This window comes from Leptinotarsa decemlineata, unplaced genomic scaffold, assembly GCF_025532065.1.
Source record: "Leptinotarsa decemlineata unplaced genomic scaffold, Ldec_3_MD MMD2_tig00026282_RagTag_RagTag, whole genome shotgun sequence".
NCBI lineage: Eukaryota > Metazoa > Arthropoda > Insecta > Coleoptera > Chrysomelidae > Leptinotarsa > Leptinotarsa decemlineata.
Window position 1 is genome coordinate 739426 of NW_027412668.1, and position 15844 is coordinate 755269.

Genomic DNA, 15844 nt, shown 5'->3' on the forward strand with positions numbered 1-15844 from the left:
TCGTGTACAAATCTTCGATTGTCACCTTAAATTTCTCAAGATACTGAGAAAAGTTTGTAATAATACTTCATGCTTTCAAATAAATACGTTTATCAACTTTCAGTTGACTCAAAGAATCCTCGAAGCTCATGCTAACGTCAAGGACCTCAACCTGATCGACGCGAAGATGAGCTACATCAAGGCGTGGCAGCTGCTGCCCGACTTCGGCGTGACGCTCTTCGTCGTCAAATTCCAGACTTCGAGGAAAGAAGAACTTCTAGGCGTCGGCTATAACCGTCTTATGCGGATGGACATCAGCTCGGGCGATCACCAGAAGACGTGGCGGTTCAACACTATGAAGGCGTGGAACGTCAACTGGGAGCACAAACACATGATGGTGCAGTTCGAGGGAGACGACATCATCTTTAGCTGCGTCTCTGCTGACTGCAAAGTCGTCCACGAGTTCATCGGTGGGTATATATTCTTGTCGATGCGCTCCAAGGATGCCAACCAGACGCTCAACGAGGAGCTCTTTCACAAATTGACCGGAGGGTGGTCGTAACGGTGGCGGCCTCTGTGGTTATTTCGCCTTGCGGGAAACTGTCAATTAATTGCTGTCAAAGTTAGGGAAAAGGCGGTTAGTTCGGAGAATGTTGGTAGTACTGATTTGGCACTAGGTGATTTCTTCTTCTCTTTCGCAGCCATGGCTGGCAGGGTAATACAGTCAAGAGATTTTAGTTAGATGAGTGGCGAGTAGTTTGGAGAATTGGTAGCACTGATTTGATGCCTTGATTGATAGTAAAAGCATGTAATTTTACATTTATTCGATATTACTATTACGAGATGATATTCTGAGTACCTACAAGCTGAAGGTTTCGGCTTCATTCCTTCCAAATTCCGATGTGAATACTGATGAAAAATTGCATTACCTATTCTTGATGTATTTTGTATTTGTAATGTAAAGAAAACATGAATCTTATTATTTGACATTGACATTTGACATTGTTGCTTGCCATTCATCTATTGGTCCATTCGTGTTTCGATTGGTTGAAGCAATCCATCAAAAGTTTTCTCTTCAATTTGGGAACTTGCCTAATTTGTTAACTCAGTGCTACCAATTTCCCGTTAGAAACCATTTTGCGCATATAATCAAAAATTATGAGGAAGTGGCTAATATTTTAACTCCTTCAAATATTTCGACTGGTGAACCTATGTGCTTCGTAACATGTTCATATGTTGTAGTTGTTGGTTTTGTAAATAATTCGATCGGTATTTCGTTTGGAATGCTTATTAAATATTTGGAAAATATTTATTCTTGTAATATAGCGTAGGTGCTTAAAACTATTTGACAAGCATTGTTGCCTTTCTGTTATATAAAACATTTATATTAATGTTACTAAAGTTTCTAGACGATATATTTTTACCATATTTACATATTAACTTTGAAAATCTTTACATGCTATAAATACATACTGATATTTTATATAGTTGATTTTATTGTACAAAAATTAATAAAGTGTATCAATGAATTAAATCTATTATTCAATAGTTTTTTCTAATAATTTCGCTTCTATAAGTCAATTTCGAACACATAGTTTTTCTGAGTTGGCTATTCTGTTTATTTTTCATTATTGTCAATTGTCATTTCAATTGTTCACGCCATTACCTCAGACTATTAAATTCACTAACAATAACAAATACACAGAGTAGCCAACTCATAAAAAAATACATTTGCTTCAAACAAAATCTTGATTTCAATGAAATGAAAACGACTTTTAAACAGCAAATCAAACCCAAAATTGAACAATACAAACATCATCTGCAGGTTAATTGTAACTGACATTAGACAGAGTAGCCAACATAGAAAAATACATGTGCTTCAAAAGAAATCCTCAAAGCTAGTTCGCAAGAGTTATATGACGATAAGCATATCTTTGAACATGTCACCTTTTTTAAAGAGTATACAGATTGAGAAAATGTGATATTTCATGAATTAATTTCAATAGTAGAACTTCATATATTCTTTTCATATATTTCCTTTATATTATTTGCTTATTATTTCGTACTATGTACTCTGATGATGTTATATTTATGATTTTAAACATCATCTGATGAAATCAATAATGAGCCTATAGTAATATGCCCAATTAAAATAAAAGTTCTCACTAAGAAATCTTCTATGTAAATGAAATATATCTCGCAATAAATTATTTTCGAAATATGGAATAAAAACGGTGAAGAATTAGAGGCGTACAATTCAAGGGTTACTTTTAACGAGTTGGAAATCTGTTCCTTACATTGATTGAATGAAGTTTTCGAGCAGGAATAACAATCGTTCCAAATCAGAAAATGTTTAAACCGATGTTATAGTGCTAGGAAGATAATATCTAGACTTTTTATAAGGAGTACCAGTACCACGGAATGAGTAGCAACGTGTAGAAAACATGAAAATCACAAAAAACGTAATAAGGATCTATAACCTGAAACAATTCTTTGGTTTCCTTTAGTTTTGCTTCTATGCCAGCGCCACCTTGCGGCAATATACTCCCGAATGAGTCGAACACTGCGCATGATTTTGTCAATTGACAGTTGCCTCAATCTTCTGGAAAGTTATGAAAGAATGGATATAAGGATCCATGAACCGTAAAATTTCGTCATTTGTGATAAACAAGCGGAATCGTACGCGCACTTAAGAAATCAGCTCTGTTCGTTTTAATTATGTTGATTAGTGTTTCTGAAGCTGTTCAATCCGAATCTAGTATAGACGGTAATCAAGGTGACGAAGCTATGCCCGCTATAATGAGTAGTAATTCGTAAGTATTGGAATCGTATTTCACCAAATCAGTCTAAAATTAGTTTCTAAAAGCTTCTGATTGTTCTGTTGTCAAGTTTTCCGCATACGTGGTAAGGTCATACCAGAGGTTGCAATCGGGACAGATCGGATTCGTAAATAAATAATATTAACGTGTTTTTCTTTACAAGGTACTCCCTGTCTTACTCGGTTCAAATTTATGCATTTTTTTCGTGCAGTATAGCACGTACACAAAGTTCAGAAAGTTTCCCAAACAGTTCTTGTGATTCACGATGGTGATTTAAAAGGAATAATTGTTTGGCTGACTGTAGTAAGTCCTGGTAGTTTTCCATTGATTGTTTTTGTTCTCTCAATCACTAGTCATTGTATTTTATCAAATATAGATAAGCAGAGGAAGCTGATTCGATTTTTAATTGGAAATATGAGTTTTATTTACTTGATTATTTCTGAATGTTCCATTCTGAACATGTGGGATGTTCAGTATCAGAATGGCTCAAGTTGAAATGATGATAACTTTTTAGTTCATTCACATTTCTTAATTCCTGATGCCCTCGTTTTTTTAGACACTCCTTTTAGAGTGTGAAGCAACTTGCTACTTCCTCTTTCTAAACATCTCAACATTTCAGTGTTGTTTGTTTAAGGTGGATTCATGGACCAGTCTTTCTGAAAATTTATGTTTGTTCTCATTTGCTATTACTGAACATTTCACCTGTTTGTAAGTAGCTATCACAAGACGAAAGGAGAATTGCCTATTTGACAAATAGAACACATATTGTCAAGGTAAACGACTCTCTCAGTGACCCACTAAAAATTACTCGGGGCATACTCCAAGGAACTGTATTAGGACCCAACTTATTTCTAATATATATGAACAATATCTTCAGATTTTCTGATTTCAGTAGTGAAATAAATTCATTTGCTGATGACACAGCTATCACTTTTGTTGGAAAAACGTGGAAAGAAGTATACACTTGGTCTGAAATAGGCATCAAAACGATTTCCAACTGGTTGAGTTCTAATTTATTGAGTGTCAATGCTAAAAAAACGAAATTTATTGCATTTGCTCCAACAACTAGAGATCAACCAGCTACAAACATCATAAAAATCCACAAAACATCTTGTGCAAATGTTTCCAATTGTAGCTGTACTTCTATACAGAAAACGGATACAATAAAATACCTAGGGGTATTAGTGGACCAATCTATTCGGTGGGATGCACACATTGATTATACAGTAGCCAGACTACGTAAATTAATATATAAATTTCATCAGCTCAGGAATATACTAAACAGGGAAATGATACTGATGGTGTATGACGCCTTGGCTAACTCCATAATACGTTACTGTATAATAGTATAAGGTGGTGCCTTTAAGACGTCGCTAATTAATTTGAAAGTGGTTCAAAATTCATTAATAAGAATCATGATGAAAAAAGATCCGAGGTATTGTGCCCAGTCGTTGTTTGATGAAACTGGGATATTCAGTGTTAGAAAAACTTACATTTTTCAGAGTTTATTATGGACTGCTAATTGTTCAATCAAATTTGTACAGCATGCTTTCAATACTCGTAACAGTTCAGTTGAGACCATGAATGTTCCACGATGCAGACTCACGCATAATCAAAAATTTATAAACTATCTGGGACCCAAACTTTACAACACTCCACCTGAATCATTGAAAGGCATGAGAAACAAACTCAAATTCAAAATAGAGTTGAAAAATTTGTTCACAATAATTATGATATGCTTCTTCTGATATACTATTTACAAGGAAAATCATCGAGTAGAACCGGTTTTTGCTTTCCAGGAAATGAATGAATTATTGGGGAATAAAATTATGTGTATCATAAAATCGAATGCTAAAGGTTGTGATGATATAAACATTAAATTAATTAAAATGTGTTGTCCCCATATTGTGCAATATTAGACCCACATAGTGAATTTTTGTTTAACCCATAGTGTATTTCCAGCGGCGTGGGGGAGAGCAGTGGAGAGAGTATTGCCCAAAAAAACTAATCCAACTGAATATAAGAATCTGTGTGGAATTAGTGTCTTACCCACTTTATCAAAAATTTTTGAACGAGTAATTGAAGAACAGCTGAGAAATAATCTCTCTCGGTTTTCTCTACTTCCGGAAGTACAATCTGGGTTTCGCACAGGTCATAGCTGCGCCACTGCTCTGCTGCACATCGTGGACGACATTATTAGGGCTACAGATGAGGGTATTTGTTCTCTACTTGTGCTTATTGATTTTAGTCGAGCTTTTGACACTCTAAACTATGATCTACTTCTTGCCGTTTTAAACTATACGGGATTATCGGGTAGTGCTATCAGACTTCTTGAATGTTACATCAAAAACAGGGAACAAAAAGTGTGCCAGGGTGGAATCTATTGAAACTATTTAAAACTTAAGTCAGGTGTGCCACAGGGTTCAATATTGGGTCCACTATCCATCAAACATGTTGAGAGAGATACAGTGTTGAGGTCGAGTGGAAGAACAACTCAGTAGCACTTGTGCTGAGTTGAACTTCGCATTTTGTTATGTCAGCAACTAGCTCTGTAATTTATTTAAATATTGTATATAACTACAGCTGGAAAACAATAAAGACGATTATTATTATTATTATTTAGTTCATAATTCAGAAACAGAAACAGTTTGCTGGCTACAACACAAGCCTGCTTAGGTAGCCGTAACTTTCATTAGAACTGTATAATCTCTACATTTCATGTATCTTTATCCATTTATTTTATTTTAGGTTTTATTTCAATTTTATTTTTTTATCCTTTTGTCATAGACGACTATGTATTTTGTCTTATTACTGAATTGAATAAATTTACTTACTTATTTCAAATGTTCTTAATGGAATTAAATCAGATATAATTAACAGGATTGCTACACAATATGAGAGAAGTAAAGTTTAACTTATGTGAAACACTAACCAGATGTTTTGGAATAAGCGATATTTCATTAGCACCAATATGGATAACATGTATGATTCAATGTTCATATATAAAAGTAATTTTTCCCAAAGTATTTTTATTTCGTGTAATTCAATGTTTCAAAAGGGCTGTTTCTTTCAGTTTGTGCCTGGACATTACTAATAATATAATAATATTTATTCACCATTTGGAATAGTACAGTGAGTAATACAATGGGTAAAATAGAGTAAATAAATCAGATTAGAATCAGGAAGTGGAGAATTCCACTTCCTGATTCTTCTTCCTGAATTATAGAATAAAATCATTAAAGGTAAATATGAAAGTTACAGAAAATAGTCCAATAGTTTTAAAGTTTCAACAGTTGAAAATTAAAATTATGAGCATTTATGACCTATATGTTTTCAATTATATTTCTCACTTCTTTCCATGGTGTATTTTTCAATAAGATTTTCAGTTTTCTTCTAAAATAATGAAAATTTTATTCATTTTGTAAGTCTTGTGGCAGAGATTTGAATACTTTGGGCACTAAATAACAATTCTTCTATGCTATTGATTTTTTCGCACAAGTTAATAACATTGCCTGTTTTTTACGTGTAGAATAGTTGTGACAGGAGTATATCAGATTAGATTTGTTCTCTTATTGTACGATGGCTGAATTCATAAAAGTACAACTCCCTAGGATCAGAGATTTTGGACTCGGCATATAAAAGGTCACTAGGGTAGTCGAAGTTTTTTTTAGGACACATGTGAGGAACCGATTCCGAATAATTTCAATTGCTTTCTGTCTTTGGAAGATTCTCTCATTTTTTTGTATATATATGGAGAAGCAGAAAACCAAAACCTTTCATTCCCACTATATGGACTTCTTAGCGGTTTAACATTCTTTAATGGAAATTCAACAACGTGTAGAAAAATATGAGGTTCTATAAGTGAAAAGTAATGCAAATTAATGAATAAAAAATCATTACAATTTATCTAAATTTCTTTATTCAGTGGAAATTTCTGACATGTGATTAGAGAATGTTGATTATAAATGAAGATTAGATATATCCTATCATATCTCAATTGAAACAATAACCATTAATCTATTGAAGGAAAATAACATATATATTTGCTTTGTTGTGCTTCTAAATTATGAGTTTTTATGCCTTTATAATTCTCTTTACTAATGTTCTTCAAAGTAATTCTATGAATTGTCTATATACTCATACTGAAGTGGTTTTGATATATATATAATAGAAAATAGTTATAATTTGATAGTAGAATGTGGAACCTCTGCTGTGATAATACTATCTCTGGAAACGTGTTTCGCTAGTCAAGTTAGCATCATCAGGAGATAACTAGGACTAATTGCTACAGCTATGTTATAATTTTTATGCACATTTGAATGAATCATTACTTTATCTAATGAGGGTCATTAAATTGATCCCTAGTATTTTATTATGCTCCCTAGTATTTTGTTATGCTCCTGATTTATGTTACCCATTACCATTGATTCACTTTGTCTGCTTGTGCCAAAGTTTAATTAAGTTATACGAAAAATTGTTCGAACATTATAACGGGGTTATTATAGCTTAGATGAGTTCCTGCAAAGGGATGTCTTGATATTACTTGTTCTGACTGCTTTTCCTTTTTATGTTGAACCTTTCAATTGTATATAATTATATTATGTTGTTTTATAATAATTTGTCGACATCAGTATGTCGTTTATAGTGTTTTGTATAGTGCCTGTTTTATTTGATAGGTATATGTTTATTTATTTATATTTATATAGTTATTTATTTTTATTATTGACATGTCTAATATCATAATGATCTGAAAGATGAATAAATACAAAAACAACTGGTTTCTTCTACCACCAGTAAAAGTCAAACAAACACTTGTAACTTGGTTTCGAATAATGGGGGGCAATTTCTCAATCTTCCAGTCAATTTTTGTACCTTGTACAACTGTGTCAATAAACTGTAAATACTGTGTCAATGAAGTTTGTTTAAATGAATATCATGTGCGTTGTCCTCTATCTTGAATCTATTTTCTTATTTCTAGATTAATAACTGCTTCTCAGGAATCAATAAAAAACAACACAAGAAATGAAAAATGCATATAACAATGTTTACGTAAGCTTAAGAGGGGGGTGGGCAAGAGTTTTGCTTACTTTTGCTGACAAGGGGGATGGGCGGGTAAATAATTTTAATAAATATGTTATGTTATACTTGAACGACCCCTATGTGAAATATGTTCCCTGGAGCGAGCAGTTATAGTCTACTAAGTTTGACCAATATACTTTTTAACGCAATCCCTCACAGCTTATTTTGTGAATTTCAAACTTTTTTTTCGTCTTTCAGGTTGCCCAACATTTGTTGAAGTGTGCGAGCAGTTTGGAAATTCACTTACATATTCAATTTTCAAAAATCTTCTCTGAAAGATCCCAGGCATATGAAGACTCTCCTCGCTCTCTTTTCTCTCGCTCCTCGCTCTCTTTTCTCTCGCTCCTCGCTCTCTTTTCTTTCGATCCTCGCTCTCTTTTCTCTCGCTCCCCGCTCTCTTTTCTCTCGTTCCTCTCTCTCTCCTCGCTCTCTTTTCTCTCGCTCCTCCCTATCTTTTCTCTCGCTCTCTTTTCTCTCGCTCCTCCCTATCTTTTCTCTCGCTCCTCGCTCTCTTTTCTCTTGCTCTCTTTTCTCTCGCTCCTCCCTATCTTTTCTCTATCTTCTCTCTCGCTCCTCGCTCTCTTTTCTCTCGCTCCTCTCTCTCTCTTTCCTCTCGCTCCTCTCTCTCTCTCTTCCTCTCGCTCCTCGCTCTCTTTCCTCCCGCTCCTCGCTCTCTTTTTTCTCGCTCCTCGCTCTCTTTTCTCTGACTCCTCGCTCTCTTTTCTCTCGCTCCTCGCTCTCTTTTCTCTCGCTCCTCGCTCTCTTTTCTCTAGCCCCTCTCTATATTTTCTCTCTCTCCTCGCTCTTTTCTCTCGCTCCTCGCTCTCTTTTCTCTCGCTCCTCGCTCTCATTTCTCTCGCTCCTCGCTCTCTTTTCTCTAGCCCCTCTCTATATTTTCTTTCTCTCCTCCTCTCATTCCTCGCTCTCTCTTCTCTCATTCCTCGCCCTCTCTTCTCTCATTCCTCGCTCTTTTTTCCCCGTCTCATTTTCTCTTTCTTGATTCGCTTATTACGATTCTCCTTAAGACATTGCAATTTTACCCGTTTTTTTTTTTTCTTAAACTAAGTGAAACAATATTTGTATAGCCATATTGTGGATCATTGTAGGTGAACTGTAGCTTTAATGTTCTGTTCTTTTTCTGCAGGAGTTCGTTGTTGAGTAGTAAACGGTCCGCTTCCAGCTCTTCCGAGGCCGATTGCTACAACATGTCTCTGGGAGCCGGGCCTCTGTGGTGGTCCTGATGCCCCTGGGGATGCCAGGGGTTCGCCGCCTTCGCGGCTCTCTTTCCACACCGGACGACAGGCTTGGGACGCCGTGCTAAGAGGGAAGACCCTCTATGTCGCAGTGCCCCATAGCGTGCTGCCTGAGGGCTCTCGCGAGGCTTTCGTCGCTCTGCTGGAGGCTGCTGAGGAAAAGTTGATGTGCGAGCACGTTGTTGTCGTGAGTATTGTTGAAATATTTTAAAAATCCTTAGTTTTGGTCTCTGTTCTCAATGAAAATCTGTAGAAATGAAGCAGATCATGCTTAATGGCTTCTCATTTGATGTTGATACTGATACACACAGTTAGAATTTACATTAATTTCTGCTGTTATTTCTGCCATTATTTTGATTTTCACTATGAGAGGTTTACAAAACAGTGAAACATATTTTTCTATGCAAAAGATTTCTCAAGCAGGATTTGGGAGACAACTTTCGTGGTTTTGTAAACCTTTTATAGTGAAAATCAAAATAAATCCTGTTTGCATTTGATATGGATCGGCCAGTTCAAATCCATGATCCATGGAATTACCCATGATATTTGCACCCTTCAGCTATAGTTCTATAGAACAGTGAAAACAGGGACACTACATTTTCAGACCTTCCTAGAAATCTTGATAATTTGCAAAGCGTGTGCTATGGTGATTACCATTACATTAATATAGGTTGATAACCCGTGTATTTGTTTTTATAAACTATATTTTGTAATTTTCCTTATTTATCAGATTACTATTTTTTTTATAAAGGCATGTTCATACCATTGTTTCCGTAGGTAATCTAGTTTACAAAATATCAAAAAGTGAAAATTGTCAAACTTGATTTTACACAATTGAAGAAATTACTAGATAATGAAAATCAAAATTATTGTACTTGATGAAATTTTTATAATGATTATTCATAACCAATATTTCATTACTTTATAAAAATAAAAACCTCAGCCAAACCTTTTAACTTTTTTACCACACTTTATGCACTGCTCCATTTTTCCTATTTCTTTCTCTGCGTTACTGTCTCATAACTAGATGTTCCCATAATTCTTTGCTGTTCTTAGTTTGTTTTTTTTTCCACTTCTCTTCACCTTTTCTTTTGACCTCTTCTTTACTTCTCTATTTGCCCTTCTTAACACTCTCCTTTTCTAGCTTTTTGTTATGAATATTGACCCCTCTCTCTTTGATCTTCTATCTGTTCCATTCTGGCTCCTCAAATGTATCTACTTCCCACACTCTGTGCCTCTGCTCTTTCTGTACTTTAGGTTCTTTACCATCCATATTCCCTGCTCTCCTCACTTTCACTCTGTCCATATTCTATTTTCCTTTCTCTAATTTCCACTCTGATGTCTCACTTCTCCTCACTTCTTTGCCACTTATATGCCTATTATTCCTAATTTTTTACTTTTTCCCTCTAGGTTCTTTTAATTCTCTTTATTCTCTCGTTTATTTTCGACTCGATTCTCTTTATCATCGCTCTCCTATTTTTCTCTCCGCTTGTTTATCTCTCCTCTCTTTTTCTCTCCAACATTTCTCTCTCTTTTTGTCTCTTATCTTCCTTCTCTCTTTCTCTCTCTATCCTCTTTCTTTCTTTTCTCACCTCTTTCTCTCCCTTCATTCTTCTCTCTCTGGCTCTATTTTCTCCTCGTTGTCTTTTCTCTCTTCTATCTCCTCTCTTTTCTCTCTTCTATTTCTTCTCTTTTCTCTCCTTTCTTTTCTCTCCCTCTTTCTTTTCTCTCCTTCTTTCTTTTCTCTTCTTTTTTCTTTTCTCTCCCCTCCCTCCCCTCTCCTCAACCTTTTTTCTCTTTCTCTCTCCTCGCTCTTTTTCTCTCTAGTCGCTCCTTTTTTCCCCGTCTCTTTTTTCTCTCTCCTGTCCCTCTCTTCAGCTCATCTCTCTCTTTCCGTTCTTATTCACTTTCCTTTCTTGACTTCCTTATTCCCATTCTCCTCAGGACATTGCCATTTGGACCCGTTTCTCGTATAACATTTGTATTTTTTTTTAGTGAAATATAATAAACATTCTAATTTTTTCGCAGGTGTTTGCCGCCAACCGTCCGGATCGTCCGGTTTTGGTACGGACATTCATGTTCCTCGGCTTTGCTATGCTGTCGCCAACTTCACCCTTGGTGAATAAGTCTCTAGCGAGCGGCAACGTCTGCATGCTGTACACCATCGAATAGTTCACTCCCAGCTCGAGCCTCGGACGTCTCAATTCGTTCACAATTATATTTAGGTTATCTTATCTGGTTAGTAGAGTTAATGCCTTGCTTTAGAAAGTTCTTGAAAACATCTCTGGAGTCTACATCTGGCTCTGCGACCTGAAATAGCGCGGTTGCTGTTTCGAAGTGGTTCTCCATGCGGGAGGAACAACTTGGAGGAACAATTTCAACCACTAGTTCCAAAAAAGGGTTTTACTTTTTTCGCGAGAAGCGGTAGCTTTGACTTTTTCAGCTCTCCTGCTGGATGGACGACCTCTTCGACTGGATTCCGTTTTTGAATTTGTGCATCACCTTTTTGCTGTTTTATGCCTCTAGCATCGGACTTGTATAGCGCTCATTTATTAGGTTAGGATATACTTTAATATTAGCGTTTAGGATGTGAACGGATAGAGACGAAAAACTTTACGTCAGTGTGGAAATATCTAAGCCCCTATTAATATGAAAAACTAAAAAAATATATAAAATTTCAAAAAACTGAAGAAAAAAAGTGTTGAGATTTCTTTGAATAGTACTAAATATTTGATAACGGTTGGAGTTATTAGTCGTTTTATTAGTATGGACTTCACTTGTGCTTTTGTCATGACTTCATTTTGTCAATCTGTAGCCTAGTGAAATTAAGGTACTGTAATGTTAATTTTCCAATTTGTAATTACTTTCGTATATAATACACTAGTTGATAATAAAAGTAAACGTTTTTTTTTTTTTCATTTTCAACCAGAAGTGGCTGTGCTCAATTACCATTAGATATAACTTTCTTATTAGTCAGTGTGCTATGCTTAAAGACTGGCAGTAAACAAATCTAAAGAAATGAACCTTAAACGTTCAAGCCAGTCTCGGATATACCTACACAGTAGGTTGAATGGACTGACGCCTATCAGAAAACAACTACTTCCTTGGCTAATACCACGAAGGGTGTTAGATTATATCCGACAGGCGTCACTGCAGGAATCTTCACAGAAAATTTCCTGCATATGCAATTGGCAATACAACTGAAAGAGTCAACCTTCAATTTTGGAACTAATGAGTGGCTAATGAGCCCGAAACCGGTCTGCAAGTGTGCCCGTTTCAAAATTGAAGGTTGACTCTTTCAGTTGTATTGCCAATTGCATATGCATGAAATTTTCTGTGAAGATTCCTGCACTGACGCTTGTCTGATATCCAACGCATTTCGTGGTATTAGCCAGGGAGTAGTTGTCTTCTGATAGGCGTCAGTATATTCAACCTACTGTGTAGGATATTCCTGACTGGCTTGAACGTCTAAAGTTCATTTCTTTAGATTTCGTTAGATATTATTCGATAAGTAGAATTCAAAACCTTGACATGAAATTAATCTATTGAAACCACTTTTTCCCCACCAGAACTGAAATGCTCTTTCTCGAGGCACTTTTCGATAACCAGAGCATTTGCTCTGTTTGTTGATAGCCTGAAAGTACGAGGTATGTATAAAAAATAAAATGAGTGTTCAAATTTTGCCGGCTACGCACATTCAATTAGCGATTGTTTTATTTTTTATGTTGTTACACTTGTCTCGAACATATGTGCACACTTTCAGAGCTGTATAGCATGTTTGTTTGTTGGTGAGAGGCATGAGAGTTTTTTGTGTGTTCGTAGATTTTCTGCTATCAAAAAAAGTGGATAAAAGAATTATGAAGTATTATGAATACATACATTGTAATAGGAATCCCAAATTACTGAGCAATACTCAATGTGGCCCAACCAGTGAACACCATAAAGTTCTTGGTGTGGATGTATTGGTAAAGTCTGATGTCGACCTTTTTAAGAACCCCAAGATCTATAGACCTGTATTCACGATTTGGAGAGATATGATTATGAAAAATTTGAGCAATGCCTAGATAACTCCCAGATCTTCCAAGTTAGAAACTGTTTCAAAAGTTATCATGTTCATTGTATAATCAGAGACATGGAGGATGAGAGTTTTAAATTTATAAAACCTCATAATATGGCATTCATCAGTATTCAGGACCATATAAGTTTGCATGACACCAGTTCAAAGTACTTTTAAGATCGGTCTGGAGATTTGGGGCTTCATCATGAGGAATATTTTGAGATCCTCTGCAAATGGAAGGGCTCGTTAAATAACAAGGGAATCAAGAAATCTTGAATTACATTCGATTCGACTGATTATTTTAACGCATGTGACACTGACTGACAGATGACATTGATTAACACATGATTTCACTGAATCTTCTTCTTCTTATTTTTCATTAATGGCTTTAGCTGCCAGGGCTATCCAGCCAGGTGCTCCAGAATCATGTTGCTAACTACAGGTGGAGCCCACACTGAAGTGGATCTGAGTCGGACCACTACAGCTTTATAATGGATGCAAATAGGAATTTGGATATGGTTTGTATGTTAGAGGGTAATATATGTTTGAAAAAGATATCGTGGAAGGTAAGAGGAAATTCTTTAAGCATCCAATGGTATACTCCTTGCATCAAGATTAGTTTCAATAGCAATTGATTTTCATTACTTAGTTTATTTCACTCAATTAAAATACTTTTATGAACAATTTCTTGAATATACTTCATTATAATCATTATTACGTTATAAAAGTTTCAGTCATCAGGTGAAATTGGAGTACGATTGAAATCCAGTTATGAAAGTAACTGATGCCTCGTACAGGAATTTGTACTGCTCCTGAAAAAGAAAAATTAATGAAAGGACTATTTGGATGTGAGAGACTAGAGAATATATCCAAAATGTATTATATATTCTGCTCTTCATCTCCAAAATTACACGAAACATTGGCATCAATGTTTTGCCCTGATAACTCAATAATAAACAATACAGTTACATCAAATATTTGGACTCCAGTGATTTGAGTAAAATACACAAGTTACGTTTATGCATGCATTCAGTCATTTGAAATATTGGGGTGCAGTTGAAAAATATGTTTGATTTGGTTTGAACCTCCCTAATTTGTTTCAACAATAGAAATTGTATGGCAAAAAGATTCTTCAGTAGTTGTTGTAGCAGCAAATTTCATCCCAAAAAAATATTTGACTGCTCCTGAATCATTGCAATATTATTTTCACACAAATTACTGTTATTTTCCAAAGTTTCTCTTTCTCTTCTGGTGTTATCATAACTTTGTACTTATTGGTACTGACCAAATTTCAAATAACTACTAAAAACAATCTTAATCATATCTGCTGTGTCATTATTTACCTCTGTAGTGACAAATTCCTGTCTACTATGTCGAATGGTCCGCACAGCCAGGCAAACGTCACAGTCTTGCTCAAGTTTCATTTTCTCTATCAGAAATGTCATCGCCAAGTACAATCCAGAAGCAGTTGCCCCGTCACTGAAAGTGAATAAGAATCAGCTTGTCAATAAATGAAACAACATACGTTTGTACAACTTGCCACAGAATATTGGACACACAGTTTATCAGCTGGAAGAGTGGAGCGAAAGCTCATCAACATCGAGGAACTCGAGTAGCGAACATAGTGTTAGTACAGTATATGGAGGAATTATTCTGTGTGGAGAAATGTAGGTTATTTGTTCACTTTGAAAATGCATTCGAACAATAAACTGAAAAACGAGGCTCTCAGTGGACGAGGCACAGGAATTGTGAATAAATGTTCAAAAACGAGTAGCTGAGGCCACATTTGCGTGTGAACTCTACGAAAAGACAAATCAGAGATGAAAAAAATAGAAAATAGTGAGAAAAAAAATTTCAACTCCAAACGAAAATAGATGCATCAACAATTCCAAAATTGTGATGGATGATGCTAATTTCCATAACAAACATGATGAAACCTGAATTATAATCGCTTATAAACTACCATAAGCCAAAATTCAAGCGGTATGAAATAGATCAGCTCTTTCTAGCAACAAATCGCAACGTTGTACGATTACCGCCATACCACCCGGATTTGAATCCAATTGAGTTGGCGTGGGCTGGACTAAAAGATTATGTGTCAAATAAAAGTGTTACTTCCAATTTCAACGGTATCATGCAACATAACGAAGGCTTTTTCAACAGTTTATTTTGATCAATGGAAATCTCGTTGTGAACGAGCAAAGAAATTTGAGGACGATTTCATGTCAAATGAACCCACGATAGATATCATCGTGGATGATCTGATTATTGATTTACATGATGAGGATAGCGACACTGTATCGGATCAGGAATATGGGGATGAAGTTTCAGAGTATGAAAATGGTAATTTATCAGGAATCGAAACTTTTCCTTGCGAAAATCAAGTACCTATAGTATTGAAAACGAATGCCATATTTTTGTAACTTATTAATATATTTCCAACGATTAATTTTCAACCTCTAAATTCATTACCCTTCTATGATTTTGCTCTTCAATTTCATACTGAACTAAACCGTTTTTTATATTTTCTGTCTACAAACATTCAAACATTATTTCATCTTTTTCTACTTCAGAAAACATCATGTCTTCACTTTAATTTCTTATCTTAACGTTGATGTTTGAAATTTTAGCATTCTGTAATCAGTGGATGTCCTACT

General features: G+C 35.4%; 4 protein-coding genes across 4 annotated transcripts in view; 2 read left to right on the forward strand and 2 right to left on the reverse strand.

The window, feature by feature from the left end:
- Positions 1 to 1527, forward strand: part of LOC111504476 (unc-112-related protein) — a 39648-nt gene extending 38121 nt beyond the window's left edge. Inside the window, exon 9 of the mRNA XM_023159036.2 lies at positions 104 to 1527. Coding sequence (XP_023014804.1) covers positions 104 to 541 — 438 coding nt within the window. The 3' untranslated portion in view covers positions 542 to 1527. The remainder of the gene's footprint in view (positions 1 to 103) is intronic.
- A 1050-nt stretch (positions 1528 to 2577) lies between these two features.
- On the forward strand, positions 2578 to 12031 carry Oda (Ornithine decarboxylase antizyme). The gene is given in 4 exon segments (XM_074179580.1): positions 2578 to 2792; positions 9025 to 9115; positions 9117 to 9317; positions 11159 to 12031. Coding segments are annotated over 4 exon segments (531 nt in total). The 5' UTR covers positions 2578 to 2697; the 3' UTR covers positions 11303 to 12031.
- Positions 8184 to 9026, reverse strand: LOC141484600 (uncharacterized). Its single transcript, XM_074179579.1, has one exon. It carries the CDS (start codon positions 8813 to 8815, stop codon positions 8363 to 8365), a length of 453 nt encoding a protein of 150 aa, XP_074035680.1. The 5' UTR covers positions 8816 to 9026; the 3' UTR covers positions 8184 to 8362.
- A 1787-nt stretch (positions 12032 to 13818) lies between the features above and the next one.
- LOC111502216 (uncharacterized) overlaps positions 13819 to 15844 on the reverse strand; it is a 48707-nt gene continuing 46681 nt past the window's right edge. The window contains exons 34-35 of the mRNA XM_074179578.1: positions 14531 to 14666; positions 13819 to 13999 (exon numbers count right to left, since the gene is read on the reverse strand). Of these exons, the coding sequence (XP_074035679.1) occupies positions 13925 to 13999; positions 14531 to 14666 (211 nt within the window). The 3' untranslated portion in view covers positions 13819 to 13924. The remainder of the gene's footprint in view (positions 14000 to 14530; positions 14667 to 15844) is intronic.

What these genes read in the sequence shown, in the direction of transcription:
- LOC141484600 (XM_074179579.1), bottom strand. Translation starts at nt 8,815, where the DNA reads ATGAGAGAAGAGAGAGCGAGGAATGAGAGGAGGAGAGAAAGAAAATAT.